At 44.8% G+C, this 24,527-nt stretch overlaps 3 protein-coding genes across 3 annotated transcripts in view; all 3 read right to left on the bottom strand.

Moving 5' to 3' along the window:
* Positions 1 to 6,127: 6,127 nt before the first annotated feature.
* On the bottom strand, positions 6,128 to 7,107 carry LOC119164745 (scoloptoxin SSD976-like). Its single transcript, XM_037416953.2, has one exon. It carries the CDS (start codon positions 7,105 to 7,107, stop codon positions 6,184 to 6,186), a length of 924 nt encoding a protein of 307 aa, XP_037272850.2. The 3' UTR covers positions 6,128 to 6,183.
* A 10,306-nt stretch (positions 7,108 to 17,413) lies between these two features.
* Positions 17,414 to 18,763, bottom strand: LOC142772301 (uncharacterized). Its single transcript, XM_075874502.1, has one exon. The coding sequence runs from the start codon at positions 18,761 to 18,763 to the stop codon at positions 17,414 to 17,416; it is 1,350 nt and encodes a 449-aa protein (XP_075730617.1).
* A 2,336-nt stretch (positions 18,764 to 21,099) lies between these two features.
* LOC119163199 (uncharacterized) overlaps positions 21,100 to 24,527 on the bottom strand; it is a 109,733-nt gene continuing 106,305 nt past the window's right edge. The window contains exon 13 of the mRNA XM_037415149.2: positions 21,100 to 21,408. Coding sequence (XP_037271046.2) covers positions 21,283 to 21,408 — 126 coding nt within the window. The 3' untranslated portion in view covers positions 21,100 to 21,282. The remainder of the gene's footprint in view (positions 21,409 to 24,527) is intronic.

Genomic DNA, 24,527 nt, shown 5'->3' on the forward strand with positions numbered 1-24,527 from the left:
GAGGAGATGGCAGCTGTGAAAGTAAGCGAAGGGGTGGGGACAATGAGGAGCCGTTGCGGCGAATCGGGTGAGTCAGCAGAAAGAATGTATTCCCATTTGGAATGGCAGTGTTGACAAAACAGTATCCTGATACGGCGATGAAAGCTAGCACGAACAGAAAGAAAATGCACGATAGATTTATTTACTTACTTCCCTAAAATGTCCTTGAGTCTCATACCCAATACAATTACTTCGAGGCCTGAGAATCCTAACACATTACTGAGCTGATACAGGTGAACGAAACGTCCCATCTGCAAATATGTAAAAAAAGAACGCTCATGAAGAAGCAGACACTCAGTTCCCGTGGTGGCATATAAGAAGTATGTTTCGTTATTGAATACGAAGACCTTGGTTAGAGTGACTACAATAAGTACAACAAAACGAAGAGGTTATAGTTGTGAGTTTGAGCCGTTACACGTTTTCTAAGATTGCTTCAGTCGCAAAAGGCTTTTTATTTGGTGAAGCCATTCAGATGCAATATTTTGCTGCACCCTTTGTTTTCCGCGAATGAACGTGAGACGCCTATGAACGTAATCTTGGGTCTAAAGTGTACACATACAAGACTAAACGTGCAGTTAATATTACATGTGAGCAAGAACGCGTGTTGAGTTGTTTCTATAAATACTGCAAGCAAACTAGAATATATGCTGGATTATTTCAGTGGACACTGCAGCCAGTAACTATTTCCTAAATGCGATGAACTCGCAGAAGATTTTAGCATCAACTTTCTGAAGATAACGCGAAAGGTGGAACATTAAAAAAGGGGAACTTCGAACACTGTCTCAGAAGCAAAGTTATGAAAAAATAGTTATAATTTGATCGCGGGCAAGTTCCACACTCTGATATGATGAAATTGTTCCACCGCCTTTTTATTTAAATTATTTGATGCCGTTGTTAACTACCGAAACAAAGGGTGACAGTAGTTACATCAACCGAAATCCTAATGAAGCTTATCAAATATTTATTGCAATATTTTAAGCGGTGGTTTGCGACAGTTCCTCATGAGATCGCCGGCGAATATCAAAGAAGTTGCACAGTAAACCGAAATCGACAGGGCTCAAAATTTTTCGGGAATGCTTCAATACCAAAAGTGATGGTATCGCAGTAATCTATAGATTGAGTTGGAAAAAAAGTGCAAGATCGCACTCGTTATGACATTCTACGTTTCTTGGAGCACTGTGTTAAAGTTTGTAGCCTGGTTCGTGAAGGAGCCAGAAGGGCATATGCAGTCCGTGTAAAACGCAACCGATGTCAGCCACGTTGATGTAGCGATTGCGAAGCTCGGCTGCTGAAAACCACAAGTAGCGTGTTCGATCACGGTTGCGGCGGTTGGAATTTATCGGAGGTATAGAATGCTAGAGGCCCGTGTATGGTCTAATGGCAGTGCACGTTATAGGACGCCAGGGGATCTATATTTCCAAAGTGCTCCATTACGGCGTCTCTCATATCTTGGTTCTCATTCGTAAAGCCTCATATATTATTGTCATTGAAACGTGGCTGATATAGCTTATGAATTTATCAGGAAATGTATTAAAGCAGAACGCTCCGAGCACCATGCTCCTCCTTGCCTGCATTTGGTTTAGGCAATCATCTTGGCGGAAATTCGGAGAAATTAATTACACAAATGGCCATTATTGTTATTGGTGCTATAGCCATATTTTTGTTCATAGCTACAGTAACATATAATCTTCCGAAATGATGAACCTTTCATTATATGTGAGTCGAGGTACAAAATTACTCGTTTAGTGATTCTGTCGCTTCTCGGGCTTTCTGGTATGCCAGAAGGGAGCCTTTGGGAACGAGGATTCACACCGAGTTCAACAAATCGGGAAGCCCCACCTCTGAGAGCCCGTTTTCCCGAATGAAGCACCGATTTCATATGGCAATGTAACAGATTCAGCCAGTTCCGCACCGTGAGAACCATCGTATAGCGGGCGTGTGAGGGTGCGAGTGTTCGTAATTTAAAAGCGAGATCACGTGCATCATCATTATCACCATTATCGTCGTTTAATTCGCTTTATTAATTACAGAGAACCCAGGGGCGCAGCCAGAAAGTGGCACACGAGGCCCAAGCAACACCCCCTTCCCGCCCAATGTTTTTTTCGCCGAGGTATACAGAGTGACAAATGACCTTTGAGGGGGTGCCCTACCTTAGAAGTGTGGCAGCTTGGGCTAGTTGGTATGGCATGACGATAGTTATAGCGCGAGAACAAAACGACGACACAGAGACAAGAAGGACACGAAAGACACGAGCGCTTTGTTAAATTATCATGCGCCGTCGCTGTCCTGGTTGTAGCACCCGTCCTCTTGTTCTTTTGCCGTCGTTCTGAGCTCGCGCAATAACAATTGTCATGACGTACCAACTAGCCCAAACCGCCACGCTCCTAGTAGGAGGTGTCGCAAGATCCTGTGGCAAGAGGAGGGAGTGAATAAATCAATAAAACAAAATCATAACGGTTATGGCAGATTATGATCACGATGACGGTGATATAAATGCCTGCTCTGGGCGTATTCTCGTTCTAAACGTACGTGCGAGATTGAAGGTAATGTGGTGTGTACTGACCGTGTAAATTATATGAAGGCCGTTGTATTTGAGGATGTCTTTCCGGAACTCCATATGCTGTTCGCTGAAGCGATCATTGGGCGAAAGAAGGGCCATGTCTTTGGGCAGTTGCCGTTCGGGTGACTGCCGCCGCCTAACAAATGAATCGAAGGTGGTACAGGGAAATTCGGTTTGGCGTGTCTGCGAGACCCAACGGCTGGCTGCAGAGTGAGAGATACGCAGGATTACGCCGTCGGCGTAATGCTTCACGTTGACGTCTCAATCGAAAGGGCTCGCAAAGCGAGTGATGCATGAGCAGCCTACGCTCTATATACACGAGTGGTTAGCGCGGCCGCGCTCGTTACGATAATATGACAGGGTAATAACGCACAGATCGACAATGACTGACGGGCAGCGGAGAGCTTAAATTCAAGGTTCTTTATCAGTACGCGACGATACAATTTGCTACTTCTTCATCATTAGTGGACCGGAGACGAGTAGCGAAGGGTGCCCGGTGCCCCAGCGGGTATAAAGTTGGTTTTGATAATCACTCTTTCTTCTTCTAATTCACCACATTTCGTTCGTGAAAAGCATCGTCATGCTCTCGTTCCGTTTGGGCCTTCGCTCTCTTTTCTGCCGCACTGCACGAAACGAATCAGTCGCATCTGTGAGTTCCGACTCCTCGGCAAGCTGCTCGTAGAGAACTGCGCCAGGGCTCAGAGTCGAAATTACGCCGATGTGGTATGGACTGCAGAAGCTAGAAATCAAAGTACTATACGTGCATTACTGAGCCTTCAGTTTTAAATGCGAAGCACTTCGAGCATCTATCTATCTATCTATCTATCTATCTATCTATCTATCTATCTATCTATCTATCTATCTATCTATCTATCTATCTATCTATCTATCTATCTATCTATCTATCTATCTATCTATCTATCTATCTATCTATCTATCTATCTATCTATCTATCTATCTATCTATCTATCTGTCTGTCTGTCTGTCTGTCTGTCTGTCTGTCTGTCTGTCTGTCTGTCTGTCTGTCTGTATGTCTGTCTGTCTATCTATCTATCTATCTATCTATCTATCTATCTATCTATCTATCTATCTATCTATCTATCTATCTATCTATCTATCTATCTATCTATCTATCTATCTATCTATCTATCTATCTATCTATCTATCTATCTATCTATCTATCTATCTATCTATCTATCTATCTATCTATCTATCTATCTGGCCGCGTACGTTAGGGTGCTCGCACGATCAGCTCCTTAACTTGGGGTAAATCGAAATTATTAGTACGGAAGGGAAAATGGTTTGACGACTGTGACTGAATAATGTCGCAATCCCATCACGTACGTCGTCAAACATTTTTTGCCAGTCGTATGTCACATACCTGCGAGCGGATATATGCCACATGCACGCGGGTATTTGCCACAGGCATGGCCTAGAATAGGCTTTTTCGACCATGAAGCTTTCAATGCTCTTTAACTTAGATATATTCCACAATCGATGCTCTTCTTGGCGCCTTTTGATATATTACGTTCGAACACAAGTTGTGAGTGGCTGTAAACCAGCAAGGGCATTTTTCTAAGGAATGACAACATACGATATAGTTATTAGGAACTTCCTTGAAAAGGCTGGCGAGTGGAGGAGAGGGAGTGCAAGGCACCCTAGCTCCTGCGAAATACCTACCTCTGATCAAGAGATATTAAAATGGTGAATGAACGACACTGCTTTGAAATACATGAGAGTAGGCGTGATGATAAACATGATTACAGGTAAGCCTGAAGATGACTATGTAAGGCCCAAAGGTGATAGTTTACACCCAGGAACAGCCAGAACAGACATCGGTAATTTTAACGCGTGAACGTTTAGAAAGTGTTTACATCTGCAACGTTGACCCGACAGAGGCAACAAATAAATGCCAGGGCCTCAGTGAGAATTGAACCCTAGTAAACTGCGTGGCCGTCAAGTATTCTACCACAGAGCCACGCCAGATCTCGAAGCTACTTCCCAAATACAACCTATTGTTCGTAAAACGACGATTGTGGTTGCAGTGCTGTCTATCGAACTTTATATACATTACATATATACACCTGTAATACAGCCGTCACGTCGCATTAACGTCAATTGTGGTAGGGCGCCATCAGCGGCCAGGGGTATACCATCCTCGCGAGCAGCAGTGCTTCATATCAGCTTACCGCCTCTGGTGTTGCTTATATCATTGTTGCTGTTGGCATTGTTATGAATCTGTAAGCAACTGTTTATGTGAATTATATGCGGCTTTTTAACGTATGTCTGTGCCTGCCTTTGTACACATCTTTAGCGCCACTTCGTAACGTTTAGGCCAATAAAAAAAACAGTCACCTTCTGTCGATTATTTCTTTATTGCGCAAAGGCGCGAGCCCGTGCATGCACACACAGAAAAGAAGACGAAGAACAACGAGAACATTCGCCTTTTACTTTTTGACATGTGCAAGATATTCTCGTATCAGAACTCGATTTCTAATTACTCCTTTTACAAAAATAGGCTTGACCTTAACGGAGGAAAATATTTTAAGCTTCGGTGCCTCAGGCTTGAGTTACTGCCACAGGGATGCCTTTGATGCCGTGTGTAATTTCATTATAAATACTCAACGAGTGCCATATTAACCTGTTATTTAAAATTGTTCATATCGTTAGGTTAAAACTTATGTTTTCAAAATTATTTTCGTCAGGTTATTACGGCAGCCTGGTATACAGACTCAAAAGCACGTTACTTGTAGTTGAATTGAATATTTTTCGTATGTTTGCCATTTCATTTCTGTATTTTTGGTTTTAAATTTCATAACTAACCTAAAATAACATTTACCAGTCTCTACGTTGCATTCTTGACCAATCTCCCAAAGTGGGTACGTGCGTATATAAGCAAAGCAAAGCGTTCGCCAGGAACACTATGGTAATAATTAGTCTGTGCCGCAAATATATTCTTTAACTCTCAACTGGTGTGGTTTATTCTACACCTTTCACGCGCATGCTTTGCAAAACATTGCTTCCTTAGGTACGTAGGATCTGCTGATTTTTTATTGTTATACGCCTAACCTATATCCCGCGTTGCTGCAACAATATCGACTTGTACGCTGGTTTTATGGACTGCTCCGCCTCTCGACGTGACAAGAGATAAAGGCACTGATTACCTGCGTTTTCAAAACAATGCGTTCGCTTACGGCATCATATTGGTTAACACGAGACCAACGTAATACGGCCACGTCTGCCCACACTGCAGTGTGGCAGACAATCTGGCACACCGTATACTGCAGTGTGAATGAAACATCCCAACGCTACAAATTGTAGCAAGATGCGGACCCAAACCTCCTCAGTGAAATGTGCAAGTCTGCCATCTCTAAAACGAATTAAGTCGACCAGCGTCGACTAAGCCCATTTATAAGACTAAGATCCTCCCCCATTCACTAACTATATATCTTCTATGAACGTTTTTTTTCTCTCTATCTGTCTGTCCACTTTCTAGATCGTCATGTGATTTTTTTTTTTAATTCTAGAACCACCGATGAAGGTCATCACACGAAACCGCACTTTATGGAACGTGAAGTATATTTTTATCGCATGTCCATCGCGTACGAAATGACGCGCAAAGCGGCAGTGACGGCAATTAGCGCCACCGGCGGCGCTAGCGCATAGGCGGCTTCCACGGGTGACTGGTTCACCTTCTCGTCATCGCCAAAGGGCGGGAACGGGGGGCCGTCGAACACCGCGCAGAGGCCCGTCGTCGGCTCGCACTTTGTCTCCTTCGGACACATGCTGCACGTGTCACCCTGCCGGTAGATCGGGCTCCCGCGCACGTTGCCCGCCGGTCCAAAGTTGCACACGTAGGAGTGATCGTAGTCGTGTCCGTTGGGCATCAACATGGTCGAGTAGCCGCAACCCACGTACCTGGTCGCGGCCCACCACATCTGCGAGACGTTGGTGGTCGACTCGTCCGCGTCGTAAGAGCGCACCGCCGCCAACTTCACGAGCTGGTACTCCGCGAACCACTCCCGGATCACGGTGTTCCAGTAGGACACGTACCGGTGAGTGGTGTTGCGCAAGACGGCGACGCTCTGACCCGTCTCTTTGAAACGCGTCGTGAAGCGGTTATACACTTCGTCGTGGAGGGGCCAGTTGGATGTGTTGATCAGGAAGGCCGAATGCAGGTAAGCCAGGGTGGCCAGTTCGTTGTCCCACTCCAACTTCAGCATGTTGGCGGCTGAGGGAAACGGCTTGCAGTTGCCGACTGCCACACTGCTGCGGTACGAGTTGAAGAGCTGCAAGAGGACGTCGTTGTAGAAGGACTGCCGCTGGTAGGTTGGAACCGCGGTGATGTTGTTTGCGTTCTTGCAGCCCGTGTGGTTTGGGCTTGCCTTATACTCCTTCAAGCAGTATATCTGTCCCTGAGCATGGGAGATAAGAGTGAACACAGCGCTCAGAACAAGCTCGGTTGGCACTCTGAAGGTCCGGCGAGGTGGAGGACTCGTGCGTGACATGGAATGAAGGTGCGTACTGCGACAAACAAATAAATAAATATAACAGTGACCACTGTTAATATACAGTGCACGTACAAGTGTCGCTTCGCGCGTCATGCCCCAAGTTGCTTACGCGTTACAAACCACAGAACAGCTATGAAAGCTATTTTCAATGTAGAAAAAGTCTCCAACCCTGCGTAAGATTACTCTGTATCGTAGCTCGAGCTTGAGTCGTGACTGCGCTGTATACAATCGAGGATGCGGACTTGATTATCAACCGGGTGTGCTGCATTTGCACGCATGAGGAATGTAAATACAGGCGTGTCACCATAGACATCCGCACAGTGGAGCAAGGTGGTGTCTCCCCGCCTCCCCCTTCCTTACCCACAGCCATCAAAGGGGGGGGGGGGCGCCAAGCCTGCCCCCATACCTTTAATCAGTCGAACCACCCGCCCCTGGCTATACAGTAAAGGGCTAAGCAGGCATTTGACGATGATGGCAGTGAAGGAGCGCTGCCGATGTATTCCAACTACTATAAGTACTTTCATCTTTCACCTCCATAAGCCTCGGGACCAGAAGGCCTTGGAAACACGCCATCGCTTCATTTTCCAATCCCAACGGCCATTTTATCGCGAAAAAAGTTTATTCCGTGCGCACATGCTAAATACACAAAAGTAAAGATGGGAGCCGACAGATGGAAACGCGGAGTGGGATAGTCTGAAAGGATAGGAGAAATTGCCCAGAAAAGCCGACTGACGCTTCCAGAGGAGTGCTTACGTACGCCGTTTCTCAAAGGTTTTTGAAAGCATTGTAGAAAGATTGGTTCTCCTATCGAAATGTCAGCCAGCCTATCTGAGGCCCTTTATCCTGTTCGTTCAATATGTTCCTACCTAAATACACAGTCACTCCGGCTTCTGTGTTCCCCTCTCCCCCGTCTCTCATTACTAACGAGAATGCCAGAAAGCTACGTCTCTGGATGGACTATATGGCGGTTAACAATATCGGTACGAACAGCAGCGCTGGGAGAAGAGGCTCGACCGAGCGAAATCCATACATTACTTGCCGGCCATCGCGCATCACGTTTAATTTAACTCACCTTAAGTGACCGAATTTCATCTACCACACATGAAACAAACATCATGCACATTACCTCATTTAGGAGAACTTTTGGGAGTCGAGTGCGCCTCGTAGGGCTTCCAGTTCAGCCACCCTCCAGAAGAACCATAGGCCGCGGAGGATCTTCTTCTTCTGCATTAGCTGATGCTGCCGCCACGAGCTACGATCGCGGTGTGTGGGAGATAGGGCTTACGCAATCCTCCCCCCCCCCCCCCCAGAAGGAAGGAAGAGCTCCGAAACTATGGCACACACCAACGCTGGGGGATAGGTCAAGAAGTGGGTATAGTTCTAACGAAATACTGTTACTTTGTTAGATCACTCCCAACCACTATCTCCAACGTTCACTTCCGGTCGTCCCTTAGCAGGATTGACATTCACGCGAACTGCGTGGTTATGCTGCCATAAAAAAGTTTGTCGCCTAAACAAAGCAAAAGAATACGCTCGCTCACTAAATTGACTCATTATTAATTCATATATTAATATAAGATTCCGCTGAAGCTTCTGCCATCCAGATGTGAAAATTTTCGTAATTGCGTTAAATCTTTTTTCGCGTAGAAAATTTTACATTGCGAATGTCCCCTGGCCGTAGACGATTGAGGACACAGACTCTTCGAATGATGTTATCCATACAAGCTGTGATGGTGCACCTATTTGCCAACAACATTGATTCCGTCACATAACATTCGGCCTTCCGTGTGAAACTCACGTGACTTATTTGTGGGATTCGTTGCAGGATTGAAAAAAAAAATTCTCACGTATTTTAGTTCGGGTGTTCTTTCCATTATGAGATGAGACGATACTTCTACTTTAGATTTGAAATTTTCGGGAGCAGGTCATCTTAATTCCTCTTGGTCTACTGTTTGATGTACCACAAAAGATCACATTTTGATGTTACTCGACGTTACATGACCGGTAACTTTTCCAATTTCTCAAGGACACACTTGCATGGATTCAGTGCCGGTCGCGGAGGCTGCATTTTCGACAGGAACGGAAATGCTAGAGGTTCATGTACTGAAATTTACGTTCATGGTAAAACACCTGGTGGACAACATTTCCAGAGCACTCCACTACTTGGCTTTGAGATGGGGAACCCCGACAATTATTATTATATGCTATTCTCAAAGAGCAATTTCCACCCTAATTTTCTTTTTATACTTACATGAAAATTAAAATAAAGGTGTTGTTATCAAACAAAAGGGGAACACGCATTTTTGTATACTTTAAGCGTTTTATTTCTGACCCGATTTTAGGAAGTTTCGTCAGTGTCGGTGTGGGCCAAGAGTGTATGGATGTACCTTTGCAAAAGCTTAATCGCCGAAAACGATGATGTCATTTCTTAGAAGCCAGTGTCACATTTGGGTAATCGGAAAGTTAAACCAGAATTGATGCTCCCGTTCTTTTATACAGGAAATTCCTGAGTACGGCTCGGCCGTTCAAGGCAGCGACGGATCGGAAGTTGTTGACCAGGTCTTCATTGCTGCTCTTGTCGCCGTGACGAACGTTTAGGTCACGGAAGGCTACTGTTTTAATACTAGAGAGGCGAGGCGAACTGCACTTGCATCGAGCCTTTTGCGGTAAGGTTTGGCTCTATATGATATTAATTCGAAGAGCTGCTAATGACCACAACCTGAAGACGTTACAAAGAGCCTCTAGGAAACAGCATTCCTGCATGTATGTCACGTTGCAAGCAGGGTGCATGTGTCACACAACGAAGGCAGAGCCTGGGACCATCTACCGTAGCGATCACAAGACGATACTGCACAAGTGTAAAGTATCGCGTGGAAGTGCGAGTGTGCACATGTAATCAATGACACGATCTCAAAGAAAGGCTACGCAACTTAACGAAATTTGTTTTCATTTCGTTTCAGTATCGGAGATTTACAATAGCTTGCCAAACTGGGCTATTTGGTTCAACTTACGGTAAAAGCAGTGCGAAAAGACGACGACATTGTTTCTTCTCCTCTTGTGCGTCTTTCAGCATCATGAAAAGATTTCAATCCTAAACAAACAGTGGGATCGCGTGTCTATTGCATAGGGCCGAATAGGATTTCTTTTTTTTTTGTGTGTAATCATGGGTCTTGGACTTTGATTCAGTTTGCATGACGGAGAGCAGTCTTGGTATTTGACTTTGAACTGTTCAGGCAGCAAGTATATAACATTGTGCTTCCATCCATCTGCCCCTGCATGCTTTGCAGTTTGGATTTCCCCGTGGGAAGTTACACTCCAATTTTTTTTCTTATGTAACGCTGTCCCTCCGTACACCCTGACTGCACATGCCCGCGTCTCGTGCCGGCCTAGGAAAGCACTCGCAAAGCTGTCGCTCCCCTGCCCTTTCTCGCCTCGCAAGGCCGACGCAGGCAGCGTCTGCTATATATTTACAAAACCGACTGCTCGCGCTGCACAACCCTTCGCTGGCTACCCCGTATCGCACGTTCACTGGATCGCGCGTTCAGAATTCAGCCAAGGGCGTTTTTACTTGACTTTCGCTTGATGAACGCCAGCGTCAACGGCGCCGCCAGTGTAAGCGTTAGCGTGCGCTGCTTTGCATATACAAATGGTTTCTTTAAGCGGGAGATGGTCCAACTTTTTTCTTTACTTTTGGGCCTACTTTCTCGTTGGTATGCCCCTCAAATGTCTAAGAAATGGTAAAATTAATGATTATTATTTATTTACACTCATTAAAACGACAGGAAATGCTGCTGCCGATGGTGCGAATACATCATAAAAGATTTGATTTAAATGCGGGGTTTAACGTCCCAAAACCACCATATAATTATGAGAGACGCCGTAGTGAATGGCTCTGGAAATTTCCACCACCTGGGGTTCTTTAACGTGCACCCAAATCAGAGCACACGGGCCTGCGGCATTTCCGCCTCCATCGGAAATGCAGCCGCCGCTGCCGGGATTCGAACTCGCGACCTGCGGGTCAGTAGCCGAGTACCTTAGCCACTAGACCACCGCGGCGGGGCATGCATCATAAAAGAATAAAGCTTGAAGACTCGGACAGCAAAGGGCAAGCCACAATACACATTTGTGTTGTTTTTTCAGCTGGTGACTCGAAGGTCCCAGCCATGGATGGCGGTCGCATTTCAATGGAGGCGAAACGCCAGAGTTCCGTGTGCTGTGCGAATTCAGCGCGCGTTGAAGGACACCAGATGGTCGAAATTTCCCGAGCACCCTTCGGCGGTGGTCTAGTGGCTAAGGTACTCGGTTGCCGACCCGCACGTCGCGGGATCGAATCCCCGCTGCAGCGGCTGCATTTTCGATGGAGGTGAAAATGTTGTAGGCCCATGTGCTCAGATTTGAATGCACGTTGGAGAACTTCAGGTGGTGAAAATTTCCGGAGTCCCCCACTGCGGCGTCTCTCATATTCATATCACCATTTAGGAATGCAAAACGTCAGATATCTTCATTGCGCTGTTCTTTACCCACCAACCATACCTTCTTTCACGAGTGATATTGAGTCATCTTCGCCGACATACCCGCGCTTCGATGATCCAGCAAGTGTCCCACAACGCGGTTCGGGTGATGATGATTATGACGAGCCTTCAGCTTTGCTGGCACTCGCCCACAAAGGGGGATCGGCCAAGAACCGGGCGGCAGGATCATTAAGTGAGTCAGCTATGAGTCAGGCATTCAAGTAGTCCCGTAGACGGAAATAATAATAACAATAGACTAACAAGGCAATCTTTTTTGTTGCCATTATGTAGGCACACACAGCAGAGCAAGCCTCCCTGTGGCTATAACCTAGTGTAATCCCTCCGAATGATAAAATTACTGCGACGTTTTTTTATAAAAAAACCTAGCTTCTCAATTGGTTCAACCAGGTATCTTTTCCTTTGATAAGAATATCGGTGACAGAATAAAAATAAAGATCTATTGATTCTAATTCATTGCAAAAGAGACATAACGGAGATGCTGCGAATCCAGCTTTATGTAGGTAATAATTCAGATGCGGAATGATGCAGGGTAATCAGGTGATTGTAATTTCTAACTGCCGAGACACACACCACTGTTTGTTCCAGCAATATCTTAGATGTACGAAGTCTCTGACTTTATCCAACGACCACCTCGGAGCACGGCGGTGTGGTGGGTGAGCCCCAGAATCGGAAGTAAGGCTTCGCCCTTTGGGGCATCAGTGCTCGCAGAGGCGGCATGAAAGTGAGGCCCACTGTCGTGCATGGCGTTTTTCCTCTCGCATATATCGCAGAGCTTTCACGATGCCTTTCAGCGTCGGGTCGTCTCGCGAACTGACCTGTCATAGAAACACCACACGCATTATAGGTGCAGGTATACACTGAAAAGGGAAAAAAACGAACAAACAAAGAATAATCACCGCCCAAGCTCTCCGTTACATATATCGTTAAACCGCAAGGCTGAAACGTACTACCCCGATGCTAATCGCGAGCCGGGATCGTATCGAAATATGTGGACATAGGAACTACGTGAGTTACGCAACTAAACAGGACAACCGACTGTCTTATCAAAGTGTATTCTATTGTATCGTTTGCAATTATCTGTAAACACGTTTAGGAGATGCCTGCTTCGAAATTTACGGTGGGGGACCTCAAATGGGGGGATATTTCAAAACACGGAAATGATTTTGGGTATATACCAATCCATGCTGCGACGGCCATCTTCTATAGAGGCGGACAAAACGTGATGAAAAGCTGACGCGAGACCAGAAACATTTCAAGGTAGAGTATATATGCTGCTAGCATTCCGTTTATTTATTTTATTTATTTATCTATTAATTTTTAGTGCATCGTATGCCGTCGTGAGGTAGGTGGTAGGAGGTAAAAATGCTAAAAATGGTAGGTGTAACCTTAAGAGACAAGAAGAGAGCAGAGTGGATTAGGGGACAAACGGGGGTTAAGGATATCATAGTTGAAATAAAGAAGAGGAAATGGACATGGGCCGGGCATGTAGCACGTAGACAGGATAACCACTGGTCATTAAGGGTAACTAACTGGATTCCCAGAGAAGGGAAGCGGGTTAGGGGGAGACAGAAGGTTAGGTGGACAGATGAGAATAAGAAGTTTGCGGGTATAAATTGGCAGCAGCAAGCACAGGACCGGGTTAACTGGCAGAACATGGGAGAGGCCTTTGTCCTGCAGTGGACGTAGTCAGGCTGATGATGATGATTATGATGATGCCGTCGTGATTAGTGGGGCTTGGCCGATTCTGCGGCACATACCCGATCCCTACAACAGTTTCGGTGCACTCACGCAATCACTTCATTTCTCACCACGTGGTCGCCTATAGGGTACTCGCGGATTAAACGCGACACCAAATGTTTCTCTGTCAATGCGTGGTATGCGCACTAGCTCAAGATGCCCAAGCAATGTCGCGACGAATCTGGTCTGTAAATATATTCACGGGGTCGTGACGTGGACAGAGGTTGCACACCCGACGTTCAAATGAAAACTTCATTTGGTCGCACTTGTGGCCAGGAAACCGAAGGTCAGATTACAGCAACACACGGGCACTAATAGAGGCGAACTGTGCGGAGGCCGGCGATCAACTGACCAGCGGCGAAGCGCGGCGGCTTTTATACACGAGCCGTCAAACATTCCAGCCTTATCAGTGGTCTTCGCGCCAGCTCTGGAGTAATCTCGAGTGTTCGCGCCTAGCGGGCATTTTTTTTTCATGATAAAGTACTTGCGCAATAAAAACAAAATAAAGCGAACAAAAGTACAATCAAATCGCCAAAGTAAGCGCTCAAGCGTTACTCATAAACACTAAATGGCTAACACAGCATGAGTTCCTCACATGAAGAGTTCTTCATATCGTGTTATACAAACAAAAAAGGGGTGAGGTTAAACAGTTCTCTAAGACGGAGTACCAGTCCGGTCTAAAGTCTAGCTCGTCGTAAATGTTTTTTAGGTGGATAGCCATTTGAATGAAGTGTGCGCTTGAAGAGGTGGTGGGCTCTTCATTGCGGTCTTGCATTCGTGTCTTCCACAAGCTGTGCATACCCATGAGGAAAAACATATCATATGGCACTTCATCAAGTGCTGCTGGCAGAAGATAACGTATTGTGTGAGAATTAATGACGAAACGTTTTTTCAGTGCTCGCTGGAGGACATCCCAAAACAGTATGGCACCTTTGCAGCTAACAAAGCAATGTTCAATCGTTTCCGGCACATCACATAGACAGCAGTTAACAGACGGAATGAAAATACCTTTTCTTTCTAACCATGTGTTTACCGCCAATATTTCAGAGTGGAGTTTATAGAAGAATGTTTTTGAATTCGGTGCAATGTACATTTTGCGCACTCGCTTCAACACATCGTGGCCTGGAAGATTGGAGTACAGTGAACGGTACAATGGAGGTGGGAAGAGTGTACTCAGTAGGTCCTTATACAGCCCCTTGCGCGATACTGTGTACAGGTATTCTACAGAAAAACGAGCTTCAAGGAACTGATTTGCGAGGTTAACTTCCTGCATGATTCCCAACAAGCATGGGCGTTCGGAAAAGTTGGATGAAACAATTAAATCTGGTAAGCAATCAACAAGTGTAACCTGCAAGAAGGAACGGATTACAGGATGGGAATTGTCTCAAAAAAAGAAGAATCGGGACACTATTTACCATAGATAAAGGTGTTTTAGTCCTAACCCACCCTCACTAACTGGCTTGAATATATTATCACGACGCATGGGCTCAAAAGTCGAAGACCATATGAAAGTAGCGAAAATCCGATGAAAGTGTTGTATATAAAATCTTGCGCAATGAATAAGTTGCAATACATAGTAAAGCTTTGTCGCTAAGAAAGTATTGCAAGCTTCAGCTCTCCCAAATACCGAAAGTCGATAGGGAACAAATGTCTGGGCCTGCCGTTCAAGCTTAGGGACGCGTTCCTTCCAGTAATGCGCACTGAATCTATATGCATGCAATGGTACACCGAGGTATGTTGGAGGAGTTCTTGTCCAATTAATCCCTGCAAAGTGGTTCGGTGTGCTACCCCACAAGCCAAACCACAGTCCTAAACTTTTAGAGGCATTTAAACGAGCTCCCGATACTACGCCAAACTTTTCAATAGTATATACCACATTTTCGACACTTGGTTTATCTGTGCAAAAGAATGCGACATCGTCTGCATAAGCCAATACCTTAACTTCACTGCCTAATATACTGAAACCACGAATGCAACTCGACTGTATTATGCTTAAGCACAGTGGTTCTAGATAAAGTGCAAATAAAAGAGGTGACATCGGGCATCCCTGTTTTACAGAAGAGCGAATAGAAACTGGCTTGGAGAGTTGACCATTAACTATCAGACGAGTTGAGCATTCATTATAGCATAGTTTAACGCCTTTAAGAACAACTTTGCCAACATTAGCTTGTTCGAGAAGAGAAAAAAGGAAGGAATGACGAACACGATCAAAAGCTTTTGCAAGGTCTACCTGTAGCATTGCAAGTTGTTTTTGAGAACCATGACAGTATTGAAGCACTGTTCGAGCGACATGTATATTGGTTTGTATGGATCGACCTCTGATCCCACATGTCTGATGAGACCCAATGAGGATCGACATAGCAAATTGCAACCTATTTGCTAATACTTTTGCAAAAATTTTGTAGTTCACGTTTGACAGCGATATTGGTCTATAGCCCTAGACGAAGCGAAGTTTTTCCTTGTCAGTTGTTTTCGGTATTAACACACTGTGGCTTTAGCAAAAAAGATTGTGGGAGTGTATCCATGTCATAACTCATCTGAAAAATATTCAGCAATATAGGAGCAAGTGTTTCCTTGTAAGCTTTGTAAAATTCGCCTGAGATGCCATCAAGGCCCGGTGTTTTCAATAAAGGCAAGTTGTCGATTGCTTGCTCGATTTCCTGTATAGTAATGGGCCCTTTAATGACTGCACAATCATTGTCCTTCAAGGGGTTCACAAGAGAAACAAAACTAGCCTTGATGTGAGCGTCAAGATCATCAGAGGGAGAGCTAAATGAACTGTTATAGTACGTTTCGAACGCCAAAGTAATGTCTCCGTTGTCTTTTATGAGCACATCGTTAAAGTACAAGTCTGCAATAACTTTAGAAATCGCATGGCGTTGCTCATCAAGTAAAGCTTGGCGCGTCGGTTGCTCAGAATTTAAAGTGCGCTGGTTCCGAGATCTAATACGTGCCCCTTGGTAGCGAGCAGCATCATGTCTCTGTAGTTGGCACTTAATATTCTCAATGTCTTTGATGTTCTTTCCCGGCATTTCGCATTCCATCTCATAAAGATTGCAAAGACTTTTAACAAGTATCTTTTCATCATTCTTTCGATAGAAAGACTTAACAGCCCCAATTTCTAAAGCTATAGCACGAACTTCTTGTTTAAAAAGCTCCCAAGCAGCGAAGATATGATAACCAATCGAAAAAGATTGCCTTAATGCCATCTGGACGCGATTCATGAATTCCTGATCACAGAGGAGCTTCGCATTCATTTTCCAAAGGGCCCACTGGGGATGGAATTGTTTGTGACGATTTTCACCAATTTGCGCTATGGCAATACAATGGTCTGAGAATGATACAGCTTCGGTGCTGCAGGACATTTTACGAGATAGGAGAGATGAGGACACGTAAATCCGGTCAAGGCGAGCATGAGAACTTCCTTGTACTCTTGTATATGCTGCTGCCAGATTCGAGACACCGATGTCAATTAGTCCTGCATTATCTACAATACCGGATAAAAGCTCACCACTCCTGTCTCTCTTTCCAGACGAATTATAACGATCAATAGCTTCACATACGCAGTTGAAATCTCCCATAAGTACCGTGCATCTGTCGACGTCAATTAAGTTACGCACTTTTTCAAACAACTCAAGTCGTTTCGGAACATCATCAAACGCATATAGATTGATAATTCTCCATGGCACTCCTTGCAACAAAAAATCACAGCATATATACCTGCCCTCTTCATCAACACTAGTGCAGAATGCTGAACAGGGTAGGCTCTTTCTCAGAAACAACCAACAGCCCGCAGATAAACCTTTAGCATGTGAGACGCACACATTAAACTGAGACATAAAAGGCCGCAGGGCCTTCTCGGTCTCTTCCTTGCTCTCGATCTTTGTCTCTTGAGTGGCGACAAAGTCGAGACGCTTCCGATTGAGAAGTCTACGGAGCTGCGCTTGTTTCTGCGAAGACCTAAGGCCGCGTACGTTCGAGGTGGCAAATATGAGTCGCTCAGACTGCGCCATGGTGACTACCTTCCAATTCTCTTATCGTCCCACTTGATCAGTCCCAAGAGTTGGCGCTAAGGCTTCCCGTGAACCCCCAGCAGGCCTCCTAGATCGGGATCGGCGACACTTCCCCTTTGGCATGGACTTTCGGCGACGGTGTGACTCCCTAGTCACTGACGCTGGGTCACTACCTTTGCTTGAATCTGAGCTGGACGATGCGCGACGTTTCAGTATTGCTGCATCCGTAGAGATCTGCATATTATCTTCCGACACTGCACCATGATGAAAAAGCTGCTGCGGAGCTGCAGCGCAAGCAGGTGATGAACTTTCTGCGGCATCCAGCCCAGAGTCTCTATCTTGTACTGGTGGTTCTTCGGCATCTTTATGGGTCAGCGCCACAGCACTCTTCATAGGAACTCCTACTTGTGCTAGGGGTTGTGCGGAGTCATTTTGGGTATGCTGCTTGCATGATTCACTTGGCTCTTTGCACGCAGAAGTTTCAACTGTGTCAACAGCGAGTGACTTTCTTTCCTCTTCTGGATTCCTTGTGGTAGAGACTGCAGCATATGACATTGACGGAGTGTCTCCCGTTGCGTCCAAAACCTCGGTGGCATCCATAATATGCTCTTGTAGGTTATCATCTGGCTGTTTTGTGTGCTGTCGCAGCTTGTTGGCGTATGTCATAACACAATCTTCGGCCGAATGACTGAAGTGTCGACAGTTGTCACAGCGAGGGGTCCTGCAGTTTCGACGGATGTGTCCAACCTTACTGCACCGAAGGCAAAGTGGTGGGCGGCCAGGTATTAGGACAAGGCTTTGCACTCCGCAGACAACAAGAATATGAGGAATATCCGCAATGCGAACTCCATCGGCAAGGGACAAAACAACATCCCTATTTAGCGTCCACATTTGTTCCATGTCCGCTACTTTCCAGCTTTCTAGTGATATTGTCTTGACTTTCCCAAAAGCTTGCAGTGCCTCGCACACATAGGCGTCCTCCAAGCGCTCAGGAAGCCACATAAGCTTCAACTTCATTTCCGTCGGCTCCGGGTCTATAACGAGGCATCGACGACTTTTGACGAAAAATTCGCCTCTTGTGACCAACTCTGTTTTCGTCAGCGTTGACTTGCATGTGACCATCCAAACATGAGACATTTGAAATTGACCTATGGAGCTTATTTCCTTCAAGTCAATGATGTCCCGAAAAGCATCTCTAAAATCTTGAACCCGGTAAGGGCGACCAGCTAAGTCCGCATGTAGAAAAACAGAGTCCACAACAAGCTTACCGGTGGGAAGGCGAGGAAGTACAACACAGTAGTCATTGCCACTGGCTGAAGACTGAGCAGCACCTCGGGCCATGGCCGATAAATCCTTCGAAGTGGAGAACATGAAAAACGCGTCCGCTCAGAACGTCGTCTTCGCCTAGCGGGCAATCTTAATAGAACGATGTACAATGATCGCGATCGTTCTCGAACAATAATGCGTAGTTTGGGCTGAGCATTCCTGAGCCAGGCTTTGTGGGCGAAAACCGAACGAAACAAACGTGAAAATAATAAAAAAAAAACGCGCGTGGCAATATATTGTTTGCTCTGATCTACGCATCTGGGTCTAACTTAAGCTGAACAACCTCAACTGAACACGGTACAAACGAAAGTATGAGCTACTTAGCCTGAATTGTCCCGTTTAATTCCTTAATTAATGAGCAGGTTCACTGCAAGAAAAAAAATTGTAAACTAGAGAAAATTCCGACATATACCACGCACTGTATGAATTGATGTTGTGCAAAGCGGTCAGCAAGAAGCTAGCGATGCCGCCTTATTTAAGTTTCACTTTCAGCCAAGTGTGTCTAGGCAAATTTTAACGTGATAGCGCTAAAGAGCTCATGTAGCAGAAAACCTGCCGCCGACGCCGGCCCCGTTGGTTGTGAGCGAAAAATCGTCTGTGCGTCTGTGACCGAAAAATGAAGTCACTGAGATAGCCACGGGAGGCCGCTACTTGTCCACGCGTGCGCGATCATACTGAGAAAGCCGCGCATGCTAAGAAAAAAAAAAAGTGCTCAAGGTCACGAGGCACGGTAGTTTCTTTGCCCTTTCACCCTTCCCTGCTCAGCTTCCAGCGTTTTCGTCGGGACGAGTGAAGAGATAATACAAACCTTTGTAACTCCACTTGCACTGGACGGATTCTTAAAATTTTTGCGGTGTTGAATTCGTGAGGCAATAAGCTCTTTCAGTAAATGCATTCCATGGTTACTCGAAAAAAAGTGTTTCAGGGCCCCTTCAACGCATTTTGTTCGAAAGGTGTCACAACGAAAACGAGCCCATTCGGCGATAATAGCGCGCGCTGGTCCAATCTACTGTGTGCGTGTTTGTGTGCGTGCGTGTGTATGTAAAAAAAACACGAATAAGTATGCACTAAGCGGTTGAAGGGTGAACTAGGGGTCAGATTTCGCTATCACATTCAACTATTAAAGGCGAAGCGTAAGGGTCCCCCAATTTTTGGGTCCTACAACGGCAGCCCTGATGTTCGAACACAGACGCCCGCTTCTTGAAGTAGCGATCATAGGTGTGCGTACGGTTGAGTAGGGGTAGGGGGCGCACAGGCAGGGGGGGGGGAGCAGTAACTCGGGAGAGCAAGGGCCCCATACATTGACATAATAGAGAGGAAAGCGCTGCGACGAACCTTCCTAGCCAGTTGGCTAGGAAGGGTTTTAGCGCTTGTTTCATCATGAACCTTCCTAGCATACACAATATTTAATAATCAAAGAAAGTCTTCTGCATGAACCACTCCGAACGATGGAATTAAATTATCGCTTCCGATGGTTTTCTTTTGGGCTACCGCACGATGTTCTAGCCACAGGAGAGTTTGCGAGGCCGACTTCTTATGCGAGATTAAACTGATTGAATGCTAAGATTATGGAAATCAAGCTTATTCTTCAACAAAATTGGGGTTTTTGTTTTATTTTTGATTTTTTGTGAATTAAGCTTACGAGTTCCTTAAAAGCTATTCATTTCTAAACAATCTGAAAGTATACAAAAATAAATTTATATAACAAGGTACTACGTGTTTCAGGGCCGATCCCCCATGGTGGGTTGCGACAGGTCAATAAGGATCAACCAACTTCCTTCTCTTTGTCATGTTTTATCCCGACCAGAGGGGTTTCCGTCGAACTCTTGATTTTACTATATTGTGTATAAATATGCATTTTCTTGTGTGTAATGACGTGTCGTGCATTTATTTAGAAGCACTGGTGTCTTTACTTTTTTTTTTGTTATGTAATATTTATTTGCTTATTTTTGACAGAAATATTTCGCTTCACAAAACGCAATTAGCAAGTATACTCTTGTCTACATATTGTTTGCTTATTTTATAAAAAAGAACTTTTCCTCGTTCGATCACGAGGTATTGTGAACTGTGAACTTGTCGAGTACGTATTTTCTTTGTGTATTCAAACCAAGTTTTTAATGCTTTCAACAATTTACAAGACATTTGTTGTTTATTAATCTTGCGAAACCAGTGCGAGGGCCATTTGTGAGGTGTTGCTAGGGCCATTTGTGAGGTGTTCTTACACCGTTAGTCTCTGTTCTTTCTGTCCTTCACCTGCACCCAGTTTTGTGCTCTCACCTCAGTATCCATACTGAAAACTGAAAATAAGTGAAGCTTGATTGTCTACACGTGAAACTCATTTCTAAACGATAGAACGAACGCAAAACACCCAAAAGCACACCTTTTAAACTGTGCTAAGAATTTATTAAAACCACTTGGCATTTTCTGACAGCACACCTTTGTGCTGAAGTGGAAGATATGCAGTCACCTGCTAGAAACTAAAGTACACAATATCACTGGATAAACGAGAGAACTCGTCTTAACAAACCACTAAAATGAGGCTGACGATGGGTGAACGATCGATCTCAATTGTCACAGGTGGTGCCGCTGTGCTCTGGCTGACGTAACTCAGGCAGCTCCTGCTCACTGCTTCGCTGCTTCGCCATGACTGACTCGAGTCTCAACATTACCGAGATTAAATGGGACATCCTCTGCACAAGAGAAGTTACATGGTTATAACAAGGCTGTGAATCAGAAACATATATATAGTAGGTGCCTGATTGGGAAGATGCAAACATGGGTTGGATAGTTGTACATATATTTCAAGGGGCAATGAGCAAGCAGGTGAGAGGGGCACAGACGACAATGACAAGTGCCGACTCTGTACTACACTCAAACCTCATTTTAACAAAGTTACATTTGACACGAAAATAAGCTCGTTATATCTGAAAATTCATTATAAAGCTTTATTCCTAGCAATATACTTATTGCCAGACTATTCTTTCATTTACTTCATTATAACCAACATTTCTTTATAACCGGGTTTCTTATATCAAGGTTTGAGTGCATTTTGTCCTAATAACATAGGCTTATATGCATGCACTCCTCGTCGAGTGATAAATCAACAACAACAGCAGAACGCCGCAGAAGAAGAAAGCTAATTATACATGTGCATTGACTAGCACACAGTGCACACATAAAAGACATATGATTTATTTTTTGGACAGACACAGTACAAGTGCTCTGTCGCAACTCCCACCTGGTCTCGCAATTTCACGAGACTCAATGATTGCATGTGTCGTCTGTACGCCACTTCTTGTACGTGTTCGTGTAAAACCCCAGGTTTGCCCAAAACACGCAGCACAATCACAGTGCGACCCGGTGAAGTGGCCTTTTAAGAGCCCGTTGTAAGGTCTCGTAGAGTGTCTACAGCAAGTACAGAGCATAGAATGCAGTCAGCATGTGCCTTGTCATGCGACCGTAAACTAGTGCACGCGGTCAACAATTTTTCTGTTAGTATGGAAATCTTGTTTGCTTCTTTCTGGTGAAAGATATATCTCTTTAGAAATGCACATAGAGGCCTATGTTAATGGTACGCATTGAACTGGCGTTGCCTTCACATGATGTAATTATCTCATGCTCCTCAGCGCGTCTTGAGCAACTTTTCTGCGTGCTCATGAAACGGTGCATGCAGTTTCCAGGTCGCCAAAATTTTGGAGCGACGTGGGTTTTTGACCTACAATTTATTTCAGAAATGACGTGCACTGCTACTCAGCACGGCCACACATGTGCGCAGTGACGTTTTTGGTGACTTGGCTTGGCTCGTGCATCGAGAGAGTAAAGACGAAGGGACAAGCCATCACAAAGGCGCAGTCTTGGGCGCAGGTACACACGGCACGGTACAAATATAGGGAAGCTTAATGAAGCTACATGGGCTCATTGTAATGGCTTGTTATTTTCGAAAATTGTTGTAAATCTCAGAATAAGCGTCGTTAAGCAAACTTACTGGAACTCGTGCGAAAGCGAAACAACAGCATGTACAAGTCGCTAGAAGGATTATTGGCATCGCAATCAAGTTTCAGCGTTGTTGGACAAAAAGGCACATTCGTGCTCGAAGCCTTTCACATGGAGAAATACTCTATTTACTCACATAATGAACGCACTTCTCGAAAAATCGCAGCAAAGTTGATGTGGGGCAAATTTCATAAAATTTTGTCGGGATGAGCAAGAAATGCAGTAATTAGTGCAAAAAGAAGAAGTTGTTAGGTCACTTAGCCTTTCACAATTGACATACATATACTAATACACATACATACACATTTAATATACTAATGAGTTCCATGCCGATCTGCCAGGACATCTATGTGTATGCCTATGTCAGGACATCTATGCTTATACCTTTCTTTTCTGCTGACAATGATATTTATGCTCTACAGCAAAAATTACAAATATATTTGAACATGCTGGATAGGTGGCTGCAGTCGATTTCAATGGCTTTTAATGTAAATAAGAGTGCTCTCATGGCATTTTTTATAGCCGGTTCGATTTCAGTCGCCATTGCATATAATCAGGAACCCGTTTGGCGAGTAGACTACTTTAAATATTTGTGTGTGTTGTACAATAAAAAACTTAACTGGAGTCCACATATAGAACACACAGAGACTAAGGCTCAACTGGCTTCAGGCTTACTGCGAAGATTGAGTAATCGCAAATTTGGCGTACGTAGAGACCATGTTAATGTCATGCAAAATGTATATGCACACAATATTTGAATTTGAATCTGTGTTGTTTTCAGGTGGACCTGCGTACGAAACAAAGCCGTTGGTTCACTTGGAGCGGGTGGAAGCTCGGCGCTTGTGTCTGGGCCTCCCTAGGTTTGCAGCAGTTAATGTTATTCATCAGTAAGCGCGTCTGCCTACATTGCTCTGTCGATTCCGTTTACTAACAGTACAAACATTCCTAAAACTTTACAGCTTGCCAGTGAGAAGAGCTGAATATGTTTTCATCAGCGATCCTGATTCGTTCTTTCTCGCTCATTGGCCAGCTTTTCATACACCACAGATAATCCATGTGCGAAAGAAACTTACAAGTGTAAATATTAACACTAGAGAGGTAATTGCATCTGATAACTCAAACCAGATTCTCATGATAGAATATGATGAGATCTTTCCTCCACAATCTAAATTTCAATATCACAAATTCTTGCAGAACAGCTTAACAGATTTCCTGATGCATACACAGACATGTAACATAATAGCTACGGATGCATCTGTGAACGAGGACAAGGAAAGGGCAGGCATAGGAATAGTCTCCCAATCACTTGGCTGGTCATTTGCCATGAAGCTACCCGACTTCACTCCGGTTTTTGAAGCGTAGCTCATGGCAGTAATCGCGGCGTTGCGAAAACTTCCGATGGATGAGAACAGGGCAGTAATAACTACCGATTTGCTCTCGGTATGTACAGCTCTTGACTTTATGATCTTTAGTTCTGTCTCAGCTGAAGTACCTGAAATTAGTATGGACCCCTGGTCACTGTGGGTTAACATTAAATGAAATGGCTGACGCCTTAGCCCGCTCATCGCTAGGTCTGCCAATAGTTCAGCTTCTTCCAGTGGTAGACTACTTCATGGCAATCAGGTATAGAAAATTAGCCATCCATACCGATAGGATGGAAGTACTAGTTACGAGGACGGAATATAATCACCTACAATATCCATGGAAGTCGCAGTGGAGCCACTCTCGACAATCAGAAGTCAGGATCACCAGATTTCAACGTCGTATACCCCCATTACACTTTTAATTGTACAGGGCTGGTCTGACGATATAACCC

The sequence above is a fragment of the Rhipicephalus microplus genome, chromosome 9 (genome assembly GCF_043290135.1).
Source record: "Rhipicephalus microplus isolate Deutch F79 chromosome 9, USDA_Rmic, whole genome shotgun sequence".
In the NCBI taxonomy this organism is placed as follows: Eukaryota; Metazoa; Arthropoda; class Arachnida; order Ixodida; family Ixodidae; genus Rhipicephalus; species Rhipicephalus microplus.